The 20683-nt window shown below is 44.6% G+C and overlaps 1 protein-coding gene across 4 annotated transcripts in view; it reads left to right on the top strand.

Moving 5' to 3' along the window:
• The first annotated feature begins 1015 nt into the window (after positions 1–1015).
• The window catches only part of LOC119978507 (semaphorin-3D-like), a 110251-nt gene continuing 90583 nt past the window's right edge, over positions 1016–20683 (top strand). For all 4 annotated transcript variants that reach the window (XM_038820189.1, XM_038820188.1, XM_038820190.1 and 1 more), the window contains exon 1: positions 1016–1253. In XM_038820189.1, coding sequence (XP_038676117.1) covers positions 1097–1253 — 157 coding nt within the window. In that variant the 5' untranslated portion in view covers positions 1016–1096. The remainder of the gene's footprint in view (positions 1254–20683) is intronic.

Raw genomic sequence — 20683 nt, 5'->3', positions numbered from 1 at the left:
GTTTTTACAACAATCAACAATGATTTTTTCATGGCCATCTCTTGGACTCTTAATTCCAGTTTTTAATTGAAATTAAGTTTCACCATCTGCCATGGTGGGATTCGAACCCAGGTTCCCAGTAAATGAATCTGGGTCTCTGGATTACTAGTCCAGCGGCAATAAACTATGCACTGCTTCCCCATGAATGATTGGTGCTTTTATATAATTTTTTTAAAGAAACAGGCGGGATTTTCTGGCACCTCACAATGTGTTTTGTGATGGCGGAGGCAGCCCGCCAGCGTGATCTTCCGGTCCCACCACTGTCAATGGGTTTTCCTGTTGTTTGCACCCTCCGCCATCCAGGAACCTAGAGCCTAGGTCGTCGTTGGCGGGATTGGAAAATCCTGCCAGTGATTTTTGGATATTCTTGGAGAGACAGGTTGAGGGAAATGTCAAAAGCAATGTTGATGTTTGGAAAAGGCAAATAGGTGGGGTTTAATAACCTTTATCTGCTCCAAAACCCCTTCTATGATTAAGAGTGTTTCAATTAAAATCTATTATCACAGCTCGTTATTTTTTAGATTTTTATTATTTATTACACCTGCTAATATTTAAAAAAATCTCTTTTCTTCTTTGTGTCCAAATGCCCATGTGCGAAGGTGAGAAGAAGGCAGCGTAAGTCACGCTATTGTCACACCATATGACTTTCACCAAAGTTTTTCAAAATAAATGATTGATGAAAGGATTTGCTTCATTCGAAAAACCTCAAGTCTACCTTTCAAAAGACCCACAATAGCTGGTGTGTATCATCACTGTTTATAAATGATAGGCAGCTTAAAAGGTTTCTTGTGTTTGGCTGCTGTTCTGCAGATGTTAGCACTGCTGACTCTAATTATGCAGTGCTTGGGCTAGCCTCTGCCAGAACCACTCCTATCATTGACTGTTCCTTGCAGGACTTATGCAAATTGATGGAGACTGATTGGCAGGAGAATTCACCACTCCTACTGTTAGTTTTAGAACTATTTTAGCAGTGAACTTTGGAGAATTGAATTGGTATGGACCTTGCCAGTAAACAGAGAGACTGGGCTGCACTGGTGTGTGACTATAGACGTGTAGTATGGAGTGCAGATTTTTAATCCAAGAGAAGGCTTGCAGAAGTAATTTTACCTATGCACAGTTTACTACCTTTTGCTGCTGTGTTATTCTCTTCTCCCTTTTACCAGCGAGCGAAGCCTGGAAACAAAGTAAACCACGCCTGAAGTTCTCGTACAAAGGTAAAAATATAAATGTATCACACGTTTCAGGATTTTTTTTCATCTTGCTAAGTTATTTCAAGATCAGTGCCAACCTTGTAATCCTCACAGTAAAAGTAATGTATTAACTCCTGCAAGTCAGCAAATCCATGTGCATCTGAGACGTAACACTGGAAAGCGGCTATTGTGTTTGATAGATTGCAAGATGCTGATGATTATAATTTCACTTAATTTTCTTTTGATTTATCACTCAAGATTTGATCTGACTCACAAGAAAGTTGCTTCTGTGAGGTTCCAGTAACGTATTAATGTCAAGTGGTAATTTACTGACCAAGTTGTTTTCAGTCTAGAAGTTTCAATAATCCAGCAAAAGTCATCTAATTAGATGACTGTTGGAACAGAAACAAAATTGCGATTAGATATTAGATCGCTGTTTGGGCAAGTGACTTGACGTGTTCTGACATCCCGGAATGAACACTGCCAATTTTATATTCATCTTGCGTAGCCCGAGATGTGCATTTTTGCATAAATTTATCCAAAAGCAGTGAAAATGCTGGTTCTCTGATCAATGGCTCCATATCATAATGACGGATTAGAGCATGGTCAGCCGGTATGTGAGGAGGAGGACAAGAAGGGAAGGAGGGGAGATAAAGAGCGAGCCCACCAACAGCACTGGGGCAGCGAAAGAAGAAAGCAGCACAAGGCAAGAGTAAGCAGCGTAAAGGAGACACAACCTGAGAAGCAAACCAAATCCATTAAACTACACAATTACTTGTCCTAAATATACAAGGGGCCTGGCAGATTCAGAGAAAACTCGAGCTAAATTTTAACTGTACTTTCCACATGCTACTGCTGTTGAACTTAACTTCATTTTAAGTCAAGTTTTATTTGCTAAATGGTCGTACAAAGTCCTGAAAGAGCCCAACAATTTGTTACAGGGACGGTGTGCATGCGTTATTTTTAAAAAAATCTCGGATGCAGTATTTCAATTCTTATCTTCACCTCAGAATAAATCCCCTGTTCACGTGCATGTCCTGACGTGTTACCTCACTGCAGCTCATACTTAACTCTTAATTTTTAATTGGAAACTAAAGAACCCAGCTGTAACTTCAGCTAGCTCTTAATCCTGATGCATGGAATAAAAATAATCGGTCAATCACAGTTTCAGTTCACCTCTAAGAAATGATGACCATTTGATAATTAATTTATGAAATATATCACGCAACCTGTTGGCCTCAGTTCTATGCTTTATCTTCAGACACTGGTGCTACAATCTGTCCTCAAACACAAATATGAATGCCATTTTTAGGAAGGCTTTGGGGCTCTGGAACATCAGGGAACAGTCATTGAGACTGACGTGAATGTAAATGCCTTTTCCTCTTTTAAATCGAGGGAGAAAGAACGGACGCAAAGGTTGCAACCCCATAAGAATTAAGATAGGAGCCACTTTTCAACAAAACAAAACTCTCCTTTGAAAATTAACCTCTTTCTTGCTCTCCCTCTTTCTCTCTCAGATCCAAACTCAGATCCTATTAGCATTCCCTTTGTTCTTTGTACCACAAATCATGATTGGAAAATAGCACTGTTGTGCATTCTAACCACTTAGTGCCACAGTTTGGCTCAGCGACCCCCACCTCAGCAACAGATGTCACCGCAATAATTATGCTGAGGAAGCATTTGCTGTTGCTAATGCTGTCACAGTCCTGACTGCACCTGAGTGTGGCATAAGTGTACTTTGTCCTTCTGCAAACACTGTGTGCAACGGCTTGTAATATTACACTTGAAAATCTTAAGCACAGGGAAATAAAACTTTGATACCCAATTTCATCAGGGTCGTTTTACTTGAAGACTGCAGTTACAAATCATAATTAATTGCAAGGCGTAATTCAATTTTCTTCCTCTATCCACTATTCACAGCTATGCAATCTCTGTATCTGTCAGATAGCAGACATTTGGCATCTGTTATAGGTCTGGAGGGAGGAACAACTTTGAGGTATGTGCGTGAATTTTAAATCTACTGTTGTTACTGACAGGTCAGGGGGCACTGTGACCTTTCGAGGAAAGACAGAATCAGACTCAACTGAAGAATTTCAGGGTTTCCACCATCAACGAATATATATACAGCCTAGTTCAAAAAAGAGAAATGAAGATATCCATTTGATGAGTTATAAAGTTGCGTAATGCAATTCTGCATTGTTGGGTTGAAGTGATCTGTTTGCTTGAGAAGTGCTGCATTTTTTCCTGCTGCTTCCAAAATATAGGCTATTCCACAGTAAGTACACATCTGCAAACCACACAGCTTCCTATCGTTGCTGGATATGATGGAATGTAGAATGAAATTTGCAAACCACAGAATATTTTCCCATTTCATTCTTTAAATTAATTGAGGGTAATAAAACGTCTCTGATCTTGCCATTTTATTTACAAACATATTGAGAATTAGTGTTCTTGAAGAGCTGCCAATGATTCATTCATATTTCTTACATGACATGCCATTTCTTTCTTTATATAGGGTATGAAGGATTATGTTAAGTGAGGGACATAACCACATGCGATCTTAGATTTCTGTTCACAGCTGGCGGAGTTGGTCATACTTTGCCTTTGTCTTATTTTCTCATCCAACATCATGACTATTTTTAATTTCATTCAGGAAATAACCAATTACCCAAAAGATCTTACAAGCCTTCAATAAATTCAGAATCTGGTCCGCATTGCTTAATTAATTGTGTATTCATTGCAAAGAACCTTTCACTGCTCTATGTACCAGTTCGTTGTTCCACAGTTGTGTATTCTTGTGAAGAGTAAAAAAGCAAGAGCTGGGATATTCCTGTCATCTAATTTTGATTAATTTTGTCCAAGGCTTTTTAACCAATGATTGTAGAATGCGACGACGGTAATTCAAGAAGGATATCTGTATTCTCGATCTGTACCGATTTGTTCTAATATATCTCTTGTCATATATTTTATTGTGGTTCTGCAAATGTTATTGCACAGTGTGCAAGAATTGTTGAAGATGCTCCAGCTGTTCTTAACTCCCATGAAAAGCAGTCCTGAGGGGCGCACACATCTGTTCCTCATGTGTCTTTTCATCAAATGACCGAGCAGAGACATATGGAACAGAGCAGCGGTCTTGATTCCATTTTAAAATTTGACTTGTGTTGTCAGAAACATAAAACCAAAGCAAAAATTAGGAAAGATACTCAGTAGCTCAGGCAGCAGCCATAGAGAGAGGAAAACAAAGATAACACTTTGGATTGATAAGCTTTCGGCAGACCTGGAAGACATGAGAGCTGAACAATTTTTAAGCAGTCGGAAAAGGTGGGGATTTGTCAAGTGAATGTAGGGGAGGCAGGGGGAAAGAACTGCGGTAAATGGAGGACAGGTCTGATTGAATAATAAAAGGGGTGGTATTGTGCAAGCCAAGAGTCGTGTTAATGGGACAAGTAAAGCAAAGCAAGGTGGCTCCAGAGGAGGTACATATAGCCACAGCAGAATAATTAATAAAGGGGCAGGGAATGATGGAAAATCTGACAAAGAGGAAGTAATGGAAGATGGCGGCATCAAAGCCATCAGGAATGGTGAAGGTGTGGGTTGATGCATGAGGTGGGAATCCCCAATCGATACAAGGCTAAAGGGATAGTCTGAACCCTTGGTTCACACCATGAGCCCTTCTGTCAGGGTCACTTTTAACTGGCTTCCACACTATCATAGACCCTTCTCTTTTGACTTTTTTTTCACCACCCCCTCTCATTTTCCCTGGCTCGGTATTTGCTTAAAAACTATTCATCTCCAAAATCTTGCCAATTCCGCTAAAAGATTATCACTCTTTGTCTCTGGTTTTCCTGTCCACAGATGCTCCTTGACCTGCTGAGTGTTTCCCAGAATTTTCTGGCTTTATTTCAGATTTGTAGCAATATTTTGCTTTTGGTGAAAATTTGTGTTTAGTATTTGTTTTGTCAGAAGTAGCTGGTGTTGCAGTTTCCCATCTTTGTAGGTGATCTACAATGACATCCATATATGTGATCTTCAATGATGAAACTAGCCCTGGGATCGTTAAGGTAACATTTTTCTTTTTCCCCTCACCTGAATCAATCTTCTATACTGGAAATTCGAAATTGAACAAATGATTTTGCTATCAGAAGTACTTTTGTTCTACACATTGGGAACCAGCGGTTTGCAGAGCAAAAACCACAAAGTGGCAGTGCCTACATCATTTACCATTATACGTCATTATTTTGGCCACAAAATGAATGTTTACTTTGAGTAAGTCACCAATTTCTGACCTGACCTTTTCATGCAATGGCTTTTGCGATTTTAAAAAGTAATGCACTCTGACGTGCTGGCCTAAGGCGGGATCACTGCAGGGCACTATAATTAGCTTCAGGCTTTCTAGATTAGAGAAGAGGAAATCACTTTGGGCTCCTCCTCCTGGTGACAAATAGGGAAATTCTACTTGGACGTCCAGCCCATTCGGGCACAGCACTGCAATGGCCAGAAAAGGTACTGCGGTGCTATGTCCGAGACTATGTCCCAGGAACTGCAGTGTTGGTAAGTACCAGGAATCTCAGTGAGGGAAGGGTAGGGGAAGCTATGTGGAGTTGCGATTGGGGTGATATTTCTATTGGGAGGGGAGGGGGCTAGGCTGTGGGGGAAGGGAGGGCAAGATGGCTCCGGTCATTGGGAGGGGAGGATGGCCCCAATCTGGTGGCCCTCTGTTGGAGGCAGCATCCCTTCCACCCTCAGTCGTCAGCCACCTGTCAGCCGAAAATTGAGGCTGGGCAGAAAGAGTGGCCACTTAAGGGGCAGCACGGTAGCATAGTGGTTAGCACAAATGCTTCACAGCTCCAGGGTCCCAGGTTCGATTCCCGGCTTGGGTCACTGTCTGTGTGGAGTCTGCACGTTCTCCCCGTGTCTGCGTGGGTTTCCTCCGGGTGCTCCGGTTTTCTCCCACAGTCCAAAGATGTGCAGGTTAGGTGGATTGGCCATGCTAAATTGCCCTTAGTGTCCAAATTGCCCTTAGTATTCGGTGGGGTTACTGGGTTATGGTGTATGGGGATAGGGTGGAGGTAGGGTGCTCTTTCCAAGAGCCGGTGCAGACTCAATGGGCCGAATGGCCTCCTTCTGCACTGTAACTTCTATAATTGTGGCATGGGGGAGGCTTCCTTTCTGAGGCCTTGTCTGCCCCACCATTAAATCCCATCCAGGTCGGGGCAGACGGAACCTGGAGGGCATCCCATCTTTGCTATTTTATACTTCAGAACCCTTTAGGGGAGACTCCAAATTCCGCCCATAAGATCCTGAGGGCAATTGACAGGGTGGATGCTAAGAGGATATTTCCCTTTGTGGGTGAGACTAGACCTAGGGGACAATTAAAAAATAATGGGTCTCCCATTTAAGATGGGGATGCGGAGAATTTATGTCTTCCAGGGTCATCGTCTGTGGAATTCTCTTCCCCAGATGGCAGTGGAAGTGAGATCAGTAAATATTGTTAAGACCGTATTAGATAGATTTCTGATTGACAGGAGAGTCAAATGGCATAGGGGTCAGGGAAGAGAGTAGAATTAAGGCCGCATTCAGATCAGCCATGTTCAAATAGTGGAGTAGGTTGACGTTTGTGTGATTGTATGACTTTGTTTCCCCATTTACTTTGAGAAATCAAGGAACCACATGATGCCTCAATCTGATACATGTATACTATTCAAAATCAGAAATTTCCTGTTTTGGGAATTATGGATGCAGCCACCTTGCCACTCTTGGGACTCGTGTGCTGACATCACCGAGGCCTCTTTTATGAGCTGCTCTGTCACGAAAGGTTACTCCAGTGATAACCCTGTAATAACTAAAGACACCTGAATTGTAAACATGCTGACCACTTGCTTTGGAATAATATTCAAAAAGCAGTATGGTTGCAAGTTTGTGGTGATTGTCCCTCAGGCTCTCCAATGCGTTGAGCCTCCTGGAATGCCTCCTCGCCTACAATGTAAGTGGAGGTACGCTTCCGCATTTCGGTAACCTTTTTGTGGATTCTGACCCAGAGGTCTTCCATGTTCTTTCCCTCGCCCACCCAGCTTGTAACCATCCACCTTTTCCTGATTCTACATCGTCAGGGTCTGGCAATATCTCTGGGTGAGGTTCTCCGACCCCCCTCCCCTCCACCTGGTCGGAGAATCGCCAGAGGTCGGCGCAAATCCCGCCCCCGCCGGCCGGAGAATTCTCCGACCCCCCAAAAACCCCCCCAGCGTGAATCGCGCCGCCTGACTCGGAGAATGGCAAGGACCGGCGTGACGCAATGGGCCCCGGGGCTGTCCAAATTCACCAGCCTGCGACGGGCCGATCAGCCACCCGTTTTAGGCCTGTCCCGCTGGCGTAAATTAAGGGAGGTACTTATCGGCGGGACCTGGCTCTGCGGGTGGCCTCCGGGGTCCCCGGGGGGGGGGGGGGGGCATGGGGGGATCTGGCCCCGGGGGGTGCCCCCATGGTGGCCTGGCCCGCAATCAGAGCCCACCGATCCTCGGGCGGGCCTGTGCCATGGGGGCACTCTATTCCTCCACGTCGGCCACTGTAACAGTCCGCGATGGCCGACGGGGAGATGAACCCCCTGCGCATGCGCTGGGATGACGCCAGCACACGCTGGCACTCACACACATGCGCCAACTCACGCCGACCAGCGGAGGCCCTTCGGTCCCGGTTGGCATGGAGCCAAGCCACACAGCTGATGCTAGCTCCCTCCATGTCTCCTGCCAAAGGGAGGACTCCATCGCCTGGGGTGATTACCAACTCTCTGTCTCAATTAGTCTCCCAAGCCATGTGACAATTACCCTGCTGTGTTATCCTTAAAGGGACAATCGCCACAATATTATAAACCATACTGAGAACAAAGTGTTATTGTGCAAGCTCCACCTCATAAATACCTTGCAAAAAACATGGTAGGCTTTGTGCTCATTATTTCTGGACCAGAAATAAGAATATTAATGTCACTATATGAATGTCCATTGTATGTTGACTTACAGCCCATGGGGCATGGAACTTGCTTTTGAGTTCCACTTTGGTGACCCAATTCAAACATTGAAAACACAAATTGATTACATGGATAAAAGGAGAATAGTTTACTTCACAGTTTTAAACACTTTGAGTTGAATAGGGACTTTCACGCTTGTTGTATAAAATAGGTGACTTGGTGTCATTATAGTCCCAAAAAATGTTTGGATATTGATTCAGACAGTTCGAGGTGACAAGTACTTCACACCAGAGCAGTTTCTGATTTTGACCAGGCACTAATGCATGAAAACTTAGACATTTATTTAGGAACTGGGGAGGTAAATCACACACAATGATCATATGCTCTGGTGTCTGGGTGCAGGCCATGGAGATTATGTTGCTCTTTACATATTACACTAGGAGTTAATAACTAAACAACAGAAGAGGAATTAAGACTGTTGTAATGCAACTGCACACCTCTGATTTATCATTTGAATCTCAGATGCCAAAATTGGCTTGAGGCCTTTCAGGATCAGTGGGGAATGGGAGTGTTTTCTATTCACCAAGACTAATTCACAATTTCACTTTGTTTTGTATCCTGGCCAATATTTGTCCCACATCTAACATTATTAAAACAGATGATCTGATCGTTATCACACTGCTGTTTGTGGGGTCCTGCTGGGGTAAATTGGCTGCTGTGTTTCCGACAGTACACGAGTCATGAATACACTTCAAAAGTACTTGCTTGGCGGCAAAGCAAGTTGGTACATCCTGGAGTCATGAGAGGGGCTGTTTAAATGCAAGTCTTACTTGTAAAGAAAAATAAAAATCAGCTGTGAACTTTGACTGGGCAGCCCAGCTAATTACAGTTGCTCATGTCAGGCAGCTGATTGGCTGATTGTCCTTTACCCCTACCCTGATGATCTCATTCATTGTATAAGACTGAAAGTAAGTCTGAAAAAAATTCTTTTGTAAAAAGGCCACTGATCGGCGGTTTGGCAATCTGGGAGCAGGAAAACAGGTTAGCACACTGTTCAGTTTAATAAGGGGATGGGAAGCAGGGGAGCAACTTATACGAAGCACTGGTCTGCTGTTAAAGGATCCAAGGAAAGGAGAATCTGTATTGCAATGCATATTTGGGCACAAAAAGACAGCAGTTGATGAAATTTAGAAGTTATTGGAGTCACACCACTTTACATGTTCTGTTTTCTTTTGCTAAATCTGTAAATGGCAAGTGTGTAGTAGAAAGGGATGTACATCTACAGACTTAATGAAAAACACAAATTGGGGTTAGTATTGCATTCATATCATTCAGGTTAACAAAGTATTTTTTACTGAATATATTTGGAAGTTCAACCTCATGCTATTTGGCCCCCAAAAGGAAAAATAAATCAACAGACAGAATTGGGAAACACACCAGGAAGGATGTACATTTTTACTTTCAATTGGTGACATTTGTGGAGGATAGCCTATCATAGGTCACCAACATGGGCAATAATACATTGATTGCGACACCCCATTCTCAGGATTAATCAGACAAAAAAATCTCTCAAGTGACCCTGGGGGGAATTTTAAAAAGGCCTTTATTTTTAAAACATCACTTTGTAAGAACATATTGCTTCATGAATTGAACATATTTTTAGAAGGGAAAAGAAGAATCAAACAGTAATGTGTAACCAATCTGAATATAATCAGCTGCAGATTGCACATTCATTGTAAGATCTTAATGCATACCACTTTGTCAAGAGACTGTGTTGTTCCATCAAGATGTTCAGCAAGTGTGGATTAAAATTATATTACTTGCTGGCAAAGCTTTAGACAACTATTTGTTTAGAATTTATAATATTTAATTAATTTACTTAACAATTCAGCTGGGAAAATAAATTTCTTAATGAAAACATATAGTCAGTACAAATACACCATTCCAGGATTCAAGATTATTGTTCAAAATAAAGTTTATTATATTTCACACATATGTGTTTGGGAAATAATTTGCTATTGTGAAAGTACATGAGCTCTGCATTGGCATCAACATTTCAAGTGGGATTCTCCCGAATCCCCCCGATGGCCTGACGTCCGTGTAAAAAGTGGTGTGAACCACTCCGGCTTCTGGCCGACTGGAAGTTGTGGAATCCTCTGCACTCCCAGGGGCTAGGCCAGTGCCGGAGGGGTTGGCGTCGCGCCAACCAGCGCCATAGGGCCGGTGCGAGTTGGTGCATGCGCAGAACCGCTGGCGTGGTTCCGTGCATGCGCAGACGGGCCGGCATATTCTAGCGCATGCGCAGGGGGGTGTCTTCTCCGCGCCGGCCATGGCGGAGCCCTGCAGTGGCCGGCACGGAAGGAAGGTGTGCACCCATGGCACAGGCCCGCCCACAGATTGGTGTACCCCGATCGCGGGCCAGGCTACTGTCGGGGCCCCCCTCCAGAGCCGGATACCCCTGCAGCCCCCGAAGGACCACACCAGCCAGGACCCGCCATGTGGGACCATGTCCAATCCCTGGCCGGTGGGATAGGCTAGAAACCGACAGCCGCTCGGCCAATCAGGGCCCAGAGAATTGCCGGGTGGGAGGGCAGCTGCCAACGGCCCCCGACCAGTGCGGCGTGATCCCCGCCCCCGCCTGAAAACCGGCGCTGGAGAATACGGCAGCTGGCATTGGTGGGGCGGGATTCACTCCGCCCCCAGGGGATTCCCGCCCTTCGTCTAAGACACAGAGAATCCCGCCAACTATTTCTTTCTTTGTTTTTAAGTATACTGCCTGAATTAGGAGTTTATAAAATAGGAGTCAACAGAAAGTGGCTCATTATGCTTGAAATACTGTAACAGATCAGGGGCAGGATTCTCTGACTCCCTGCCGGGTCGGAGAATTGCCGGGGAGCGGCGTGAATCCCACCCCGCCGCCGGTTGCCAAATTCTCCGGTGCTGGGTTTTGGCGGGGGTGGCAATCACGCCCCGCCAGTCGGGGGTGGTTGGCAGAGGCTCCGCCCCCCCCCCCCCGGCAATTCTCCGCTCCGCAATGGGCCAAGCGGCCGCCCGTTTCTGGCCAGTCCCGCCGGCGTAAATTACACAAGGTCCTTACCAGTGGGACGTGGCTCTGTGGGCGGCCTACAGAGTCTGCGGGGCGGGACGGGGGGGGGGGGGGGGGGGGGGGGATCTGGGCCCAGGGGGTCCCCATGGTGGCCTGGCCCGCGATCGGGGCCCACCTATCTGCGGGCGGGCCTGTGCCATGGGGGCACTCTTTCCATCCACGCCGGCTGCTGTGAAGCTCCACAATGGCCGGTGCGGAGAAGAAAACCCCTGCGCATGCGCTGGGATTATGCCAGCGATTCCGTGCATGCACCAGAATACGCTGGTGCTCCCGCACATGCGACAACTCGCGCCGTCCAGCAGAGGCCCTTCGGTGCTGGTTGGCGTGGTGCCAAACACTCCAGCGTCGGCCTAGCTCCCAAAGCTGCGGAGGATTCCGCACCTTCCGGGCGGCCCGATGCCGGAGTGGTTCACGCCACTCCTTCGCGCCGGTACGGCCCACCCCGCCAGTTAGCGGAGAATCCCACCCCAGATGTGCATGTGCAAATCCTATTGATGCAAGTTTCACAAGATAGAACATATGATTCCCCCTCACATGTTGTTCCGACCATGTGAGGGCGGGTGAAATCACTCCCCTTTTCTATCACTCCAGATCTGATCGTAATAGCTTTTCATTCGTGAATTTGTCAGCATGAAGGTATTTGTTCACTATCTGTGCTTAACCATCTACATGCTGATTGCAAAGACACCAATCCGGCAGGCATTCATAGAATTCATAGAATTTACAGTGCAGAAGGAGGCCATTCAGCCCATCGAGTCTGCACCGGCTCTTGGAAAGAGCACCCTACCCAAGGTCAACGACTCCACCCTATCCCCAAAACACAGTAACCCCACCCAACACTAAGGGCAATTTTGGACACTAAGGGCAATTTATCATGGCCAATCCACCTAACCTGCACATCTTTGGACTGTGGGAGGAAACCGGAGCACCCGGAGGAAACCCACGCACACACGGGGAGGATGTGCAGACTCCGCACAGACAGTGACCCAAGCGGGAATCGAACCTGGGACCCTGGAGCTGTGAAGCGATTGTGCTATCCACAATGCTACCGTGCTTAAGTTAAAAACGCAAAGAGGTCTGGAAGAAAGGAGTTAGCTTTCATTGAGCTTAAAAACCTACTCGGGTAAGATAAAGAGATGGTTAAAAAGGTAAATCCACTCCCCAGTCTTCACAAGCCACAAGCATGCTAAATTATAAGCTACGTTATTTTCTGGCCAAAGTAAAATTCACTGAAAATTGGAGTTCACTATGTACGAGTCCTTTGCTGGTATCCGTGACGGCAGCAGAATCTTTCCACTGTGGTCTTGAACTTTCAGTGGAGTTACAGCCCATGTAAACTGTAATTTCTGGAGACAGTAGTTTCTTAAACAATATATCTTTCCCAGAAGTCAATGATATTTGTACCTGTTGCTCCTTTCATTTGAAAATTGTCTAGCTGTGTGCTAGATTTTGAAGTTGAGAGAAGAGAGAGATCATTACTGCTCCATTGGCAGCTTTCTTCAAGACTTAGCAGCTTACGTGTTGCAAGAAACGACATTCAAAAATGGTTATTCAAATCACATGATTGTTCTCCCCATAATGATTTTGGAAGTTAATTAATTAGCACATGTCTGAACAGACTGTGGATATTATTTGATGGCTTAGGTGAATAGATTCTCTAATGTCCCGGCCATTAACTCCTTAATGATCCATCATTCATCACGATGAGATAGGAACACATTCTATGTAGCTAGATCCTGGTAGACTTTCCATCTCTGCTTAAGAGACGCCTTTAGAGAAATGCAAATGTGAGGTGCAGTAAAGTTTTGAGGCGTGACCTAACTGAATTGCGACAGAGTCCGGTGTCAAGCATGTTTAACTGGGTGTTTCCCGGCGCTCGCAGTGCTGAGAAACACAACGCTTTCGAACGGGACTCTGTTGCAATCGGAGCCTCGCTGGGAAATTCCCCTGCTGAGGCCACACTTAGTCCCGTTTCCGGCAGTGAGGAGATCTGCTCGCCCACACTCTTCAGTGCAGGAGGTGACTAGGATGCCATTTTTAAATAGTGCCCCAATCTCTTGCCCCCCCCCCCCAACCATGTGGCCCTTGGACCACCCCTAATACCCCAATTCATCTATAAGGGGGTCCTCTTCCCCCTCCCCCCACACCCATGCCCTACCTCACATGGGCAGGTCATCCCCAGGCCTGAACTCTGGAGTGGATACAATGCCAACCTGGCACCTTGGCAATGTCAGACTGGCTTCCTAACAGCCTGGCAGTGCCACCTGGACACCTTGGCAATGCTGGGTTGACATCCAGGTGGCACTGCCAGGGTGCCAGGTAGGCAGTGCCAGGGAGCCAGGCTGGCAGTGCCAATGTGCACAGGTGGCAACAGCAGTGCCAGGGTGCCACCCTGTCCAGCGACCAACCAACAAAGGGCCTCTGATCCCCTGGGAGACCCCCCTCGAGTGTCTTTCTGCATGGTCCCTGTTTGTAAGGTCCAGTACTGAACAGTGCTCACTTAAGTTCTTCGAGGCCAAAGGGTTAGATCCCAACACCTTTGGTAGATCAGGTGAGCTGCATATTAGGGTGAGACTAGCTACTCACTCTAATGTGCATATTTGCCAAATACTGATCCAGATCGCCACGTCTCATGAGGTCCTGTTAGATTTCACAAAGCATGGCGAGCCGGGTAGATCCCGGAAGAGGCCTTTCCTGGCATCAACCAGCTACATTGCGTCCCTGTTTGCCTGAATGGGGGGAAGACGTGGCTGGTAGATCGTGCCCGTAGTAAATCCTTTGAAGTCGTTCTTAACATCAACATCTGTCAAGTTGCATAAGAGGTTGACTTAATGTGATTTAAATGCAATTCACATCGGAACCTTCCAGAATTGATCAACTTGCAATAGCAGACTTCAGCTGACTTGTGGTAGCCATCTTAAGTCCGTGTCTTTGCTTCATTTTGAAAAGTCCTTTTAAAAGCAGTTCAATATATGTTTGATCAGCCAATGAAATCAAAGATTAATATCACATATGCACACATCACAATTTAGTGACAACGTAAATATAAATAGCTGCAAACAACACCTGAGACTTGATTCTTGATATTAGATGCATAAATCTTTCCAAGTTGCATGTGTAAAAATCCCAGAATTGAAGATATCATTTTTTTACTGTAAATCTCTAAAACTGCACAACAAGAAATTATCTTAACATTTCATATAGTTAGAGCAAGGTCTCAGTTGGAGCATGTCTAGGAATTTGATTAAATCCTTTGCAGGTTCTAAACTGGTGCAGTCTGATATGTCTGTATGCACTGCTTTAAGAGAAGTTGCTCACAACGCAGACCCTGCCACTGAATTTTAAGTTCTCCCTATAAGAAGACTGTTTTCTCGGCAAAGGAAACTTTCTTCATGAAATTGTTTCTACTTATTTATTATTTTAAGTCAATTTGAATTGACTCCTATGAAGAAATAATTCATTGTTTTCACTAAAGAACTGCTCACTTCAATTTTCTGTCTGGGCTGCATGTGACAGGTTGCAAAGGCACGGCAAGTGGCAGCAACCACTTAAGTCTAGACATCTTGAATTTTGGAGATTAGTATTATATGGATCCATGTTTAGCCTGTAGAATAACTGTAAAGTCAATCCTGACTGATTCAGTTCCTTCAACCTGTAACAAAATAATGATTTTTCTCACTTTCTCACTGCAATCTTTCAACTTTTACCCAGGTGTTACCATTGTAGAATTAATCTGGAAGCAGTGTCTGCTACAAAAAGGAGATCCCATTCTGGTTTTGACAAACCTGCGCCAACCAGTGATTCTTTGGGTCAGCAAGCCTCTGCAGCGCCTGTGCACAATTTATTAAACCATTTTGAGAGTTGCAACTGAAGTTGGTGAATAGATTTGGAGTAATAATGCAATGCACATATGGCCATCGTTAGTTTGAGTTTAAGGCTGCTGAATATGAAATTATTTCCATGAAACAGACTAAAACGTCCCACTGATTGATCTTTCTGTACCCTTTTGGATTGATGTAGAGATTTGTATTTAAAAAAAGTCAACTTCCTACCTTGAAGAATGTCATCCTTCTTGATTTATAATTCACTCATTTTCGCTGTGCTGAAATTTCCAGTATCCATTTGCGAAATAAACTCTAACCTCCCCCCTCCTCTTATATCCACACACCTACAGATGTTTCAGCTCAGACATCTTGTCATAATCCTTAAAATCAAGTGGCGTTACCATCATACCACCGTGAGGTAATCTTTTAAAATGTACAGGGACCATCTTAATTGTAAATCAAAGTGAAGACTAGCACTTTTTATTCTTGCTTTTTACCCTTAAATTCTAAGGTTAAATGTTGGCCACGTTGTTTATAGCTGGTTATTACAAACTGTTGCTTCAAGTATATTTACAGCAGTAAATAGATGAATGAGAATTTCTTTCTGTACAGGATATGCGCCTAAAGGGAGAGTTATACCAGGTTTCCTGACTTGCATAATGTTTAAATATTTGTCCTGACATGTCACTATTAAGTCAGCATTTGATGGGAGATTGGTTAAACAGTTGAAAGCATGTGTTTGTTGAATATTAAGAAAATTAAAACCAGCAACATCCTGGGTCAGGGTTAGGTATTGCTCCAGGTGTGACGCATCTTTTGCATCAATTGCAGATGTTAATTTGGTCATGGATATTGTTTAGAAATTGCTTAATTCATAGTTTATAATGAAATAATGTATTCCTCCCCCTCCAACCCCCGCCCTGCCCCCACTCCCGCCCCCACCCACTCTGCACCCAATTTTCTTTCTTCTTCTCTGCTCATGATGGTGAATCATCCGGGAATTCTCTGAGCACTGAATAATCCTTGAATTATTCACTGATGTGGCTTACCTTCATGTGAGATTCAAAGCTTTTCAAACATGGTGAGGGTATCACAGCCAGTCCCAATCATGTTATTGCCTGACATCCATATTCTTATGTGTTTTCCCATTGGGGACAAAGGGCAGAGGGTCAGGAACCAGAAATTTATCTCATTTTCGTTCCCTGCTATCCTCGGGGCACCCCAATTGTCACGCTGGCTGAGATGACATCACTCAACACAAACCAGAAACCACTCTGGGGACCTTCTGGAATTTTATGATTCAGTACGTCATCACACAATTCATTTTCTCTCTCAGCTCTTGACAATGTCCGTTTTTAGGAAGCAGTTCTTGCAAAATCGCAATGCTGCTGTATTCGCCACCTCTCAATTCCCTACATTTTTAAAAATTGGCTTGTTTTGTATTTGGCTTCCATTTTTCAGTATTTCCACTGCAGCATCCTTGCTGGATGCTATTGATGCGGCTCAGAAAATAGATATATTTCTGAATAGCAGCACTCCTTTCTAATCTCCAGTGAACTAATTGCTACGTAATTCTCCAACTGACGGTTCATCCAGATACGGGTAATAATTTCCTCACATGGCATGATCAAATCCCATGGAATTGAAAATCTGCTGCCCAGATTTTCCCCAAGTCGGGCTGACTCAGGAGCCCTTTAAAAATGGCAGATGGGACCAACTCCAGCACTCCTACTCTTTCTAGCTGTTTTTGCACTTGCAGGATAAAGGTGCAGGTAGCTCTCTTGCCTGTACTGCTCCCACTTTTCCCAGCTCCATTGCACGAATGGGTACCCCAACCCCAGCCACATGTGCAGAGTCAGGCCAGCTTTGCTAAGTAGACATATTTCACAGTCTTCCAGAGGAGACATGAAGCATGGAGAACCCCAGTCTCATCTACGGAATGAGAAAAAAAGTCACCTGGTCCTAAAATTCCTTCAGTGACAGACTTTGAAATATTTTTTGAAAATGTTCTTTAGGTTTCGTACGTTTTATGCTGTATTGCAAGGTAGATGTGTTTCCATAGGGCTCTGTCCTGGAAATGTAAGTTAACCGTTACATTCGTCAGCATTATGTAAATATTGACATGCATTTTGTCATTGGGAAAAATGCTCATATGCATTCAAAACTGATTAAAACATTTATGGGAACTTTAGTATGATGAATTTGAAGTGATTTAAAAGCCTATGCCCTTTTAAATTAAAAAAACCTTCAGCAATTGTCAGTTAGAAAAAAAAACATTTGCTGCTGCTGAGTGTGTTGTTTGGCTATTTGGTGCAGCTTTAAAAAATCTTAGGCACCTTTTTTTTGCAATTTAAATATAGTTTGCTTTTATAGCTGTGGCCATTATGAATGCTTCGTTGATTTTAAAAAAGGTCTACAACCATGTATCCAAGTAAAAGGCTGTATAAACATTTTGATTGTCAGTTTTATTCAATTATTAAAATATTACTGCCTTTGCTGCAATAAACCGGATCCTCCGCCAGTTCTGCCAACTCAATTGCGTGGATGGGCATTAGCCTAAGTCATAGTAGGGACATAATCTGATACGCAGTTTTATTTACCAATGGTAAAATAACCAGAAGATGTACTCCACCCCTAATTCCAAATGGTACAATGGATGGGGGAAGACCATATTGCTTCTGCCACCATCTTATCTCAGAACAGGCACACAGACCTGCCAGAAGATGCCAGGTTAAGTATTTAAATGTAACTTTCCGAGATGTCCAGGAAGAGCCGGTAATTGGTGGTAAACATGTCAAATGAATAAACCGTACTCAATTTAATTTTGAAATGTTTAAATTTTTCCAGTTATGAAATCTAACGATATTTGGACCAATGTGTGAAGTGGAAGGGAAACATTTTGAATCATTTATTTGAATATCTCAGAAGTAACAGAGTATATTAATGACCTGTTAGCAGAAAGATTTGGCCCGTGCAATCAGCAGTTAGAGTGACGCTCTCTAATTACATAATTTCACTACTATGATTCACAATTGCTGAAACAATGGAGCTTGTTTGATCATTTAGTTAACGGAGTCATTCTGTTTGCATGACCATGGGCTCATGGTATCATTCAAAAGTAACCAGCCTTTTCTCCATATTACCCATGTTTAATGCAAATTAAATGTTATTGGTTTGTGTAATGGGCTGTTGGAGAATATATGTATTTTTCTCTCAGATCGTCAGTTACTGGAGGTTATGTCACTGAATTTATTCAAGGCTGAGTTAGACAGATTTTTGTTGGTCAAGGGAGTCGAGGGCTATGGGGGACAGATAGGAAAGTAAAGTTCAGACCACAAACAGGTCAGCCATGGTCTTATTGATGGAGCAGGTTCAAAGTACCGAATGGCCTACTGCTGCCCCTAAGTCTTAAGTTCCTAGACATCAGGAACACATGGTGCGTATGTAAAATGTTACATTCTGAAAAATGAAAAAAATGAAAATCGCTTATTGTCACGAGTAGGCTTCAATGAAGTTACTGTGAAAAGCCCCTAGAGGAATGTACCTGTTCAGTAATAGTTAAGTGGAATTTGTGGTCATGTGAGCTACAGAAAATGTGAATCATTATACATATAAATGTCGGGGGAACAGGAATCAGTTACTTTGGCAAGTGAAAAATTTTGACTATTGTCACCAGAACATGATTTTTGGGAACATGCCAAATGGCAATATCATCAATACATTTGCTCAGCAAATCAGATATAATAATAATATTACTAATAATAATCTTTGTTAGTGTCACAAGTAGGCTTACATTAACACTGCAATGACGATACTGTGAAAATCCCCCAGTCGCTACATTCAAGCGCCTGTTCAGGTACACTAAGGGAGAATTCAAAATGTCTTTTGGGACTTGTGGGAGGAAACCGGAGCACTTGGAGGAAACCCATCCAGACACGGGAGAACGTCCAGACTCCGCACAGGCAGTAACCAAAGCTGGGAATCGAACCCGAGTCCCTGGCGCTGTGAAGCAACAGTGCTTACCACTGTACTACCGTTCCGCCTGAAGGCATGACTTCAAATGATGGAGTAAACATGACTGTCAGAATAAACACCAGCTATCATTATGATTTCTCAACATCATATGGGCCGGTTTAGCTCACTTGGCTGGACAGCTGGTTTGTGATGCCAGCAGCCGCGGGTTCAATTCCCGTGCCGGCTGAGGTTATTCATGAAGGCGTCACCTTCTCAACCTTGCCCCTCACCTGAGATGTGGTGATCCTCAGGTTAAATCACCATCAGTCAGCTCTCCCCACACAAAGTGGTCACCTGGGACTATGACGACTTTACCTTTCACTTTTGTTGGATCTAGTTCATCTTGAACTTTGATGGGTTATGTAAATTTTTGGGGGAAACTCTTTGGATATTTCTACAGCTGCAGCCAAATGTGTCATTTGGCAGAGAAAATCAAGGCACATATTTAACGGGGGAAAAAACACACACTGCCCGCATAATTTTCTGCAGCAAGGCATCCAACAGCTTTTGTCATTGTTAGACTTAACCTTGTCTAATTAGGGGCAGGATTCTCCCGCAACTGGGCGGATGACCCGACGCCGGTGCCAAGAGCGCCGTGAACCACTTCGGCGTCGGGCCGACCGGAAGGTGTGGAATCCTCTGCACATCCGGAGGCTAGGCTGGTGTCGGGGGGGTTGGTGGTGCGCCAATGGGCACCAAAGGGCCGACGTGCGTTGGCGCATGAGCAGAACAGCCGGCATGGCCCCCTGCGCATGCGCAGACCGGCCAGTGTGTTCCCGCGCATGCACAGGGGGGTTCTTCTCCACGCCAGCCATGGCAAAGCCCTGCAGAGGCTGACACGGAAGGACAGAGTGCCCCCACGGCACAGGCCTGCCTGCAGATTGGTGGGCCCCTATTGCAGGCCAGGCCATCATGGGGGCTAACCGGCCGCAACAAGCCAGGTCTCGCCAACATGGACCATGTCCATTTCACAACGGCGGGACTGGCCAGGAAATGACGGCCGCTCGGTCCATCGGGGTCCAGAGGATTGCCGCAGGGCCGCTGCTAATGGCCTCTGACCGCCGCGGCGTAAACCCCCCCCCGCCAGCACGAAAACTAACGCCGGAGAACACAGCAGCTGGTGTCGCAGCGGCGGGACGGGATTCGCGCTGCCCCCCGGGGATTCTTGGACCCGACGGGGGGTCGGAGAATCCCGCCCTAGGTTTTTAATGCTTTGTGTGTCAAGTTACTGAAAGTATGAGCTCCTAACGGCGCATTGAGGGAAAGAGAGCATCCAGGACTTGAGTGAACAGTGCAGACAACTGTATATCTGTTGAAGCAATCAGATTGAAGGGTTGAGAAATTAACAACTCAACAATGAGATGGAACAGAAATGGTTGAATTCGTTGTCAAATCCGATACAAATAGAGGAATAAAAAGCAGGAAAGGAAGATTGCCTTAAGGAAGAGAGAGGAAAAGTTTTTTTTTAAAGTTCCAAATGTTACATTCTTAAAATCTCCAACAACATTCAAAACCTGAAAGTATTTGCAGATACATAAACGTGTTCAAA

Source organism: Scyliorhinus canicula, chromosome 15 (genome assembly GCF_902713615.1).
Source record: "Scyliorhinus canicula chromosome 15, sScyCan1.1, whole genome shotgun sequence".
Taxonomy (NCBI): Eukaryota; Metazoa; Chordata; class Chondrichthyes; order Carcharhiniformes; family Scyliorhinidae; genus Scyliorhinus; species Scyliorhinus canicula.
Note: the sequence above shows the minus strand (reverse complement) of the source record. Positions and strands in the feature narration are given on the sequence as shown.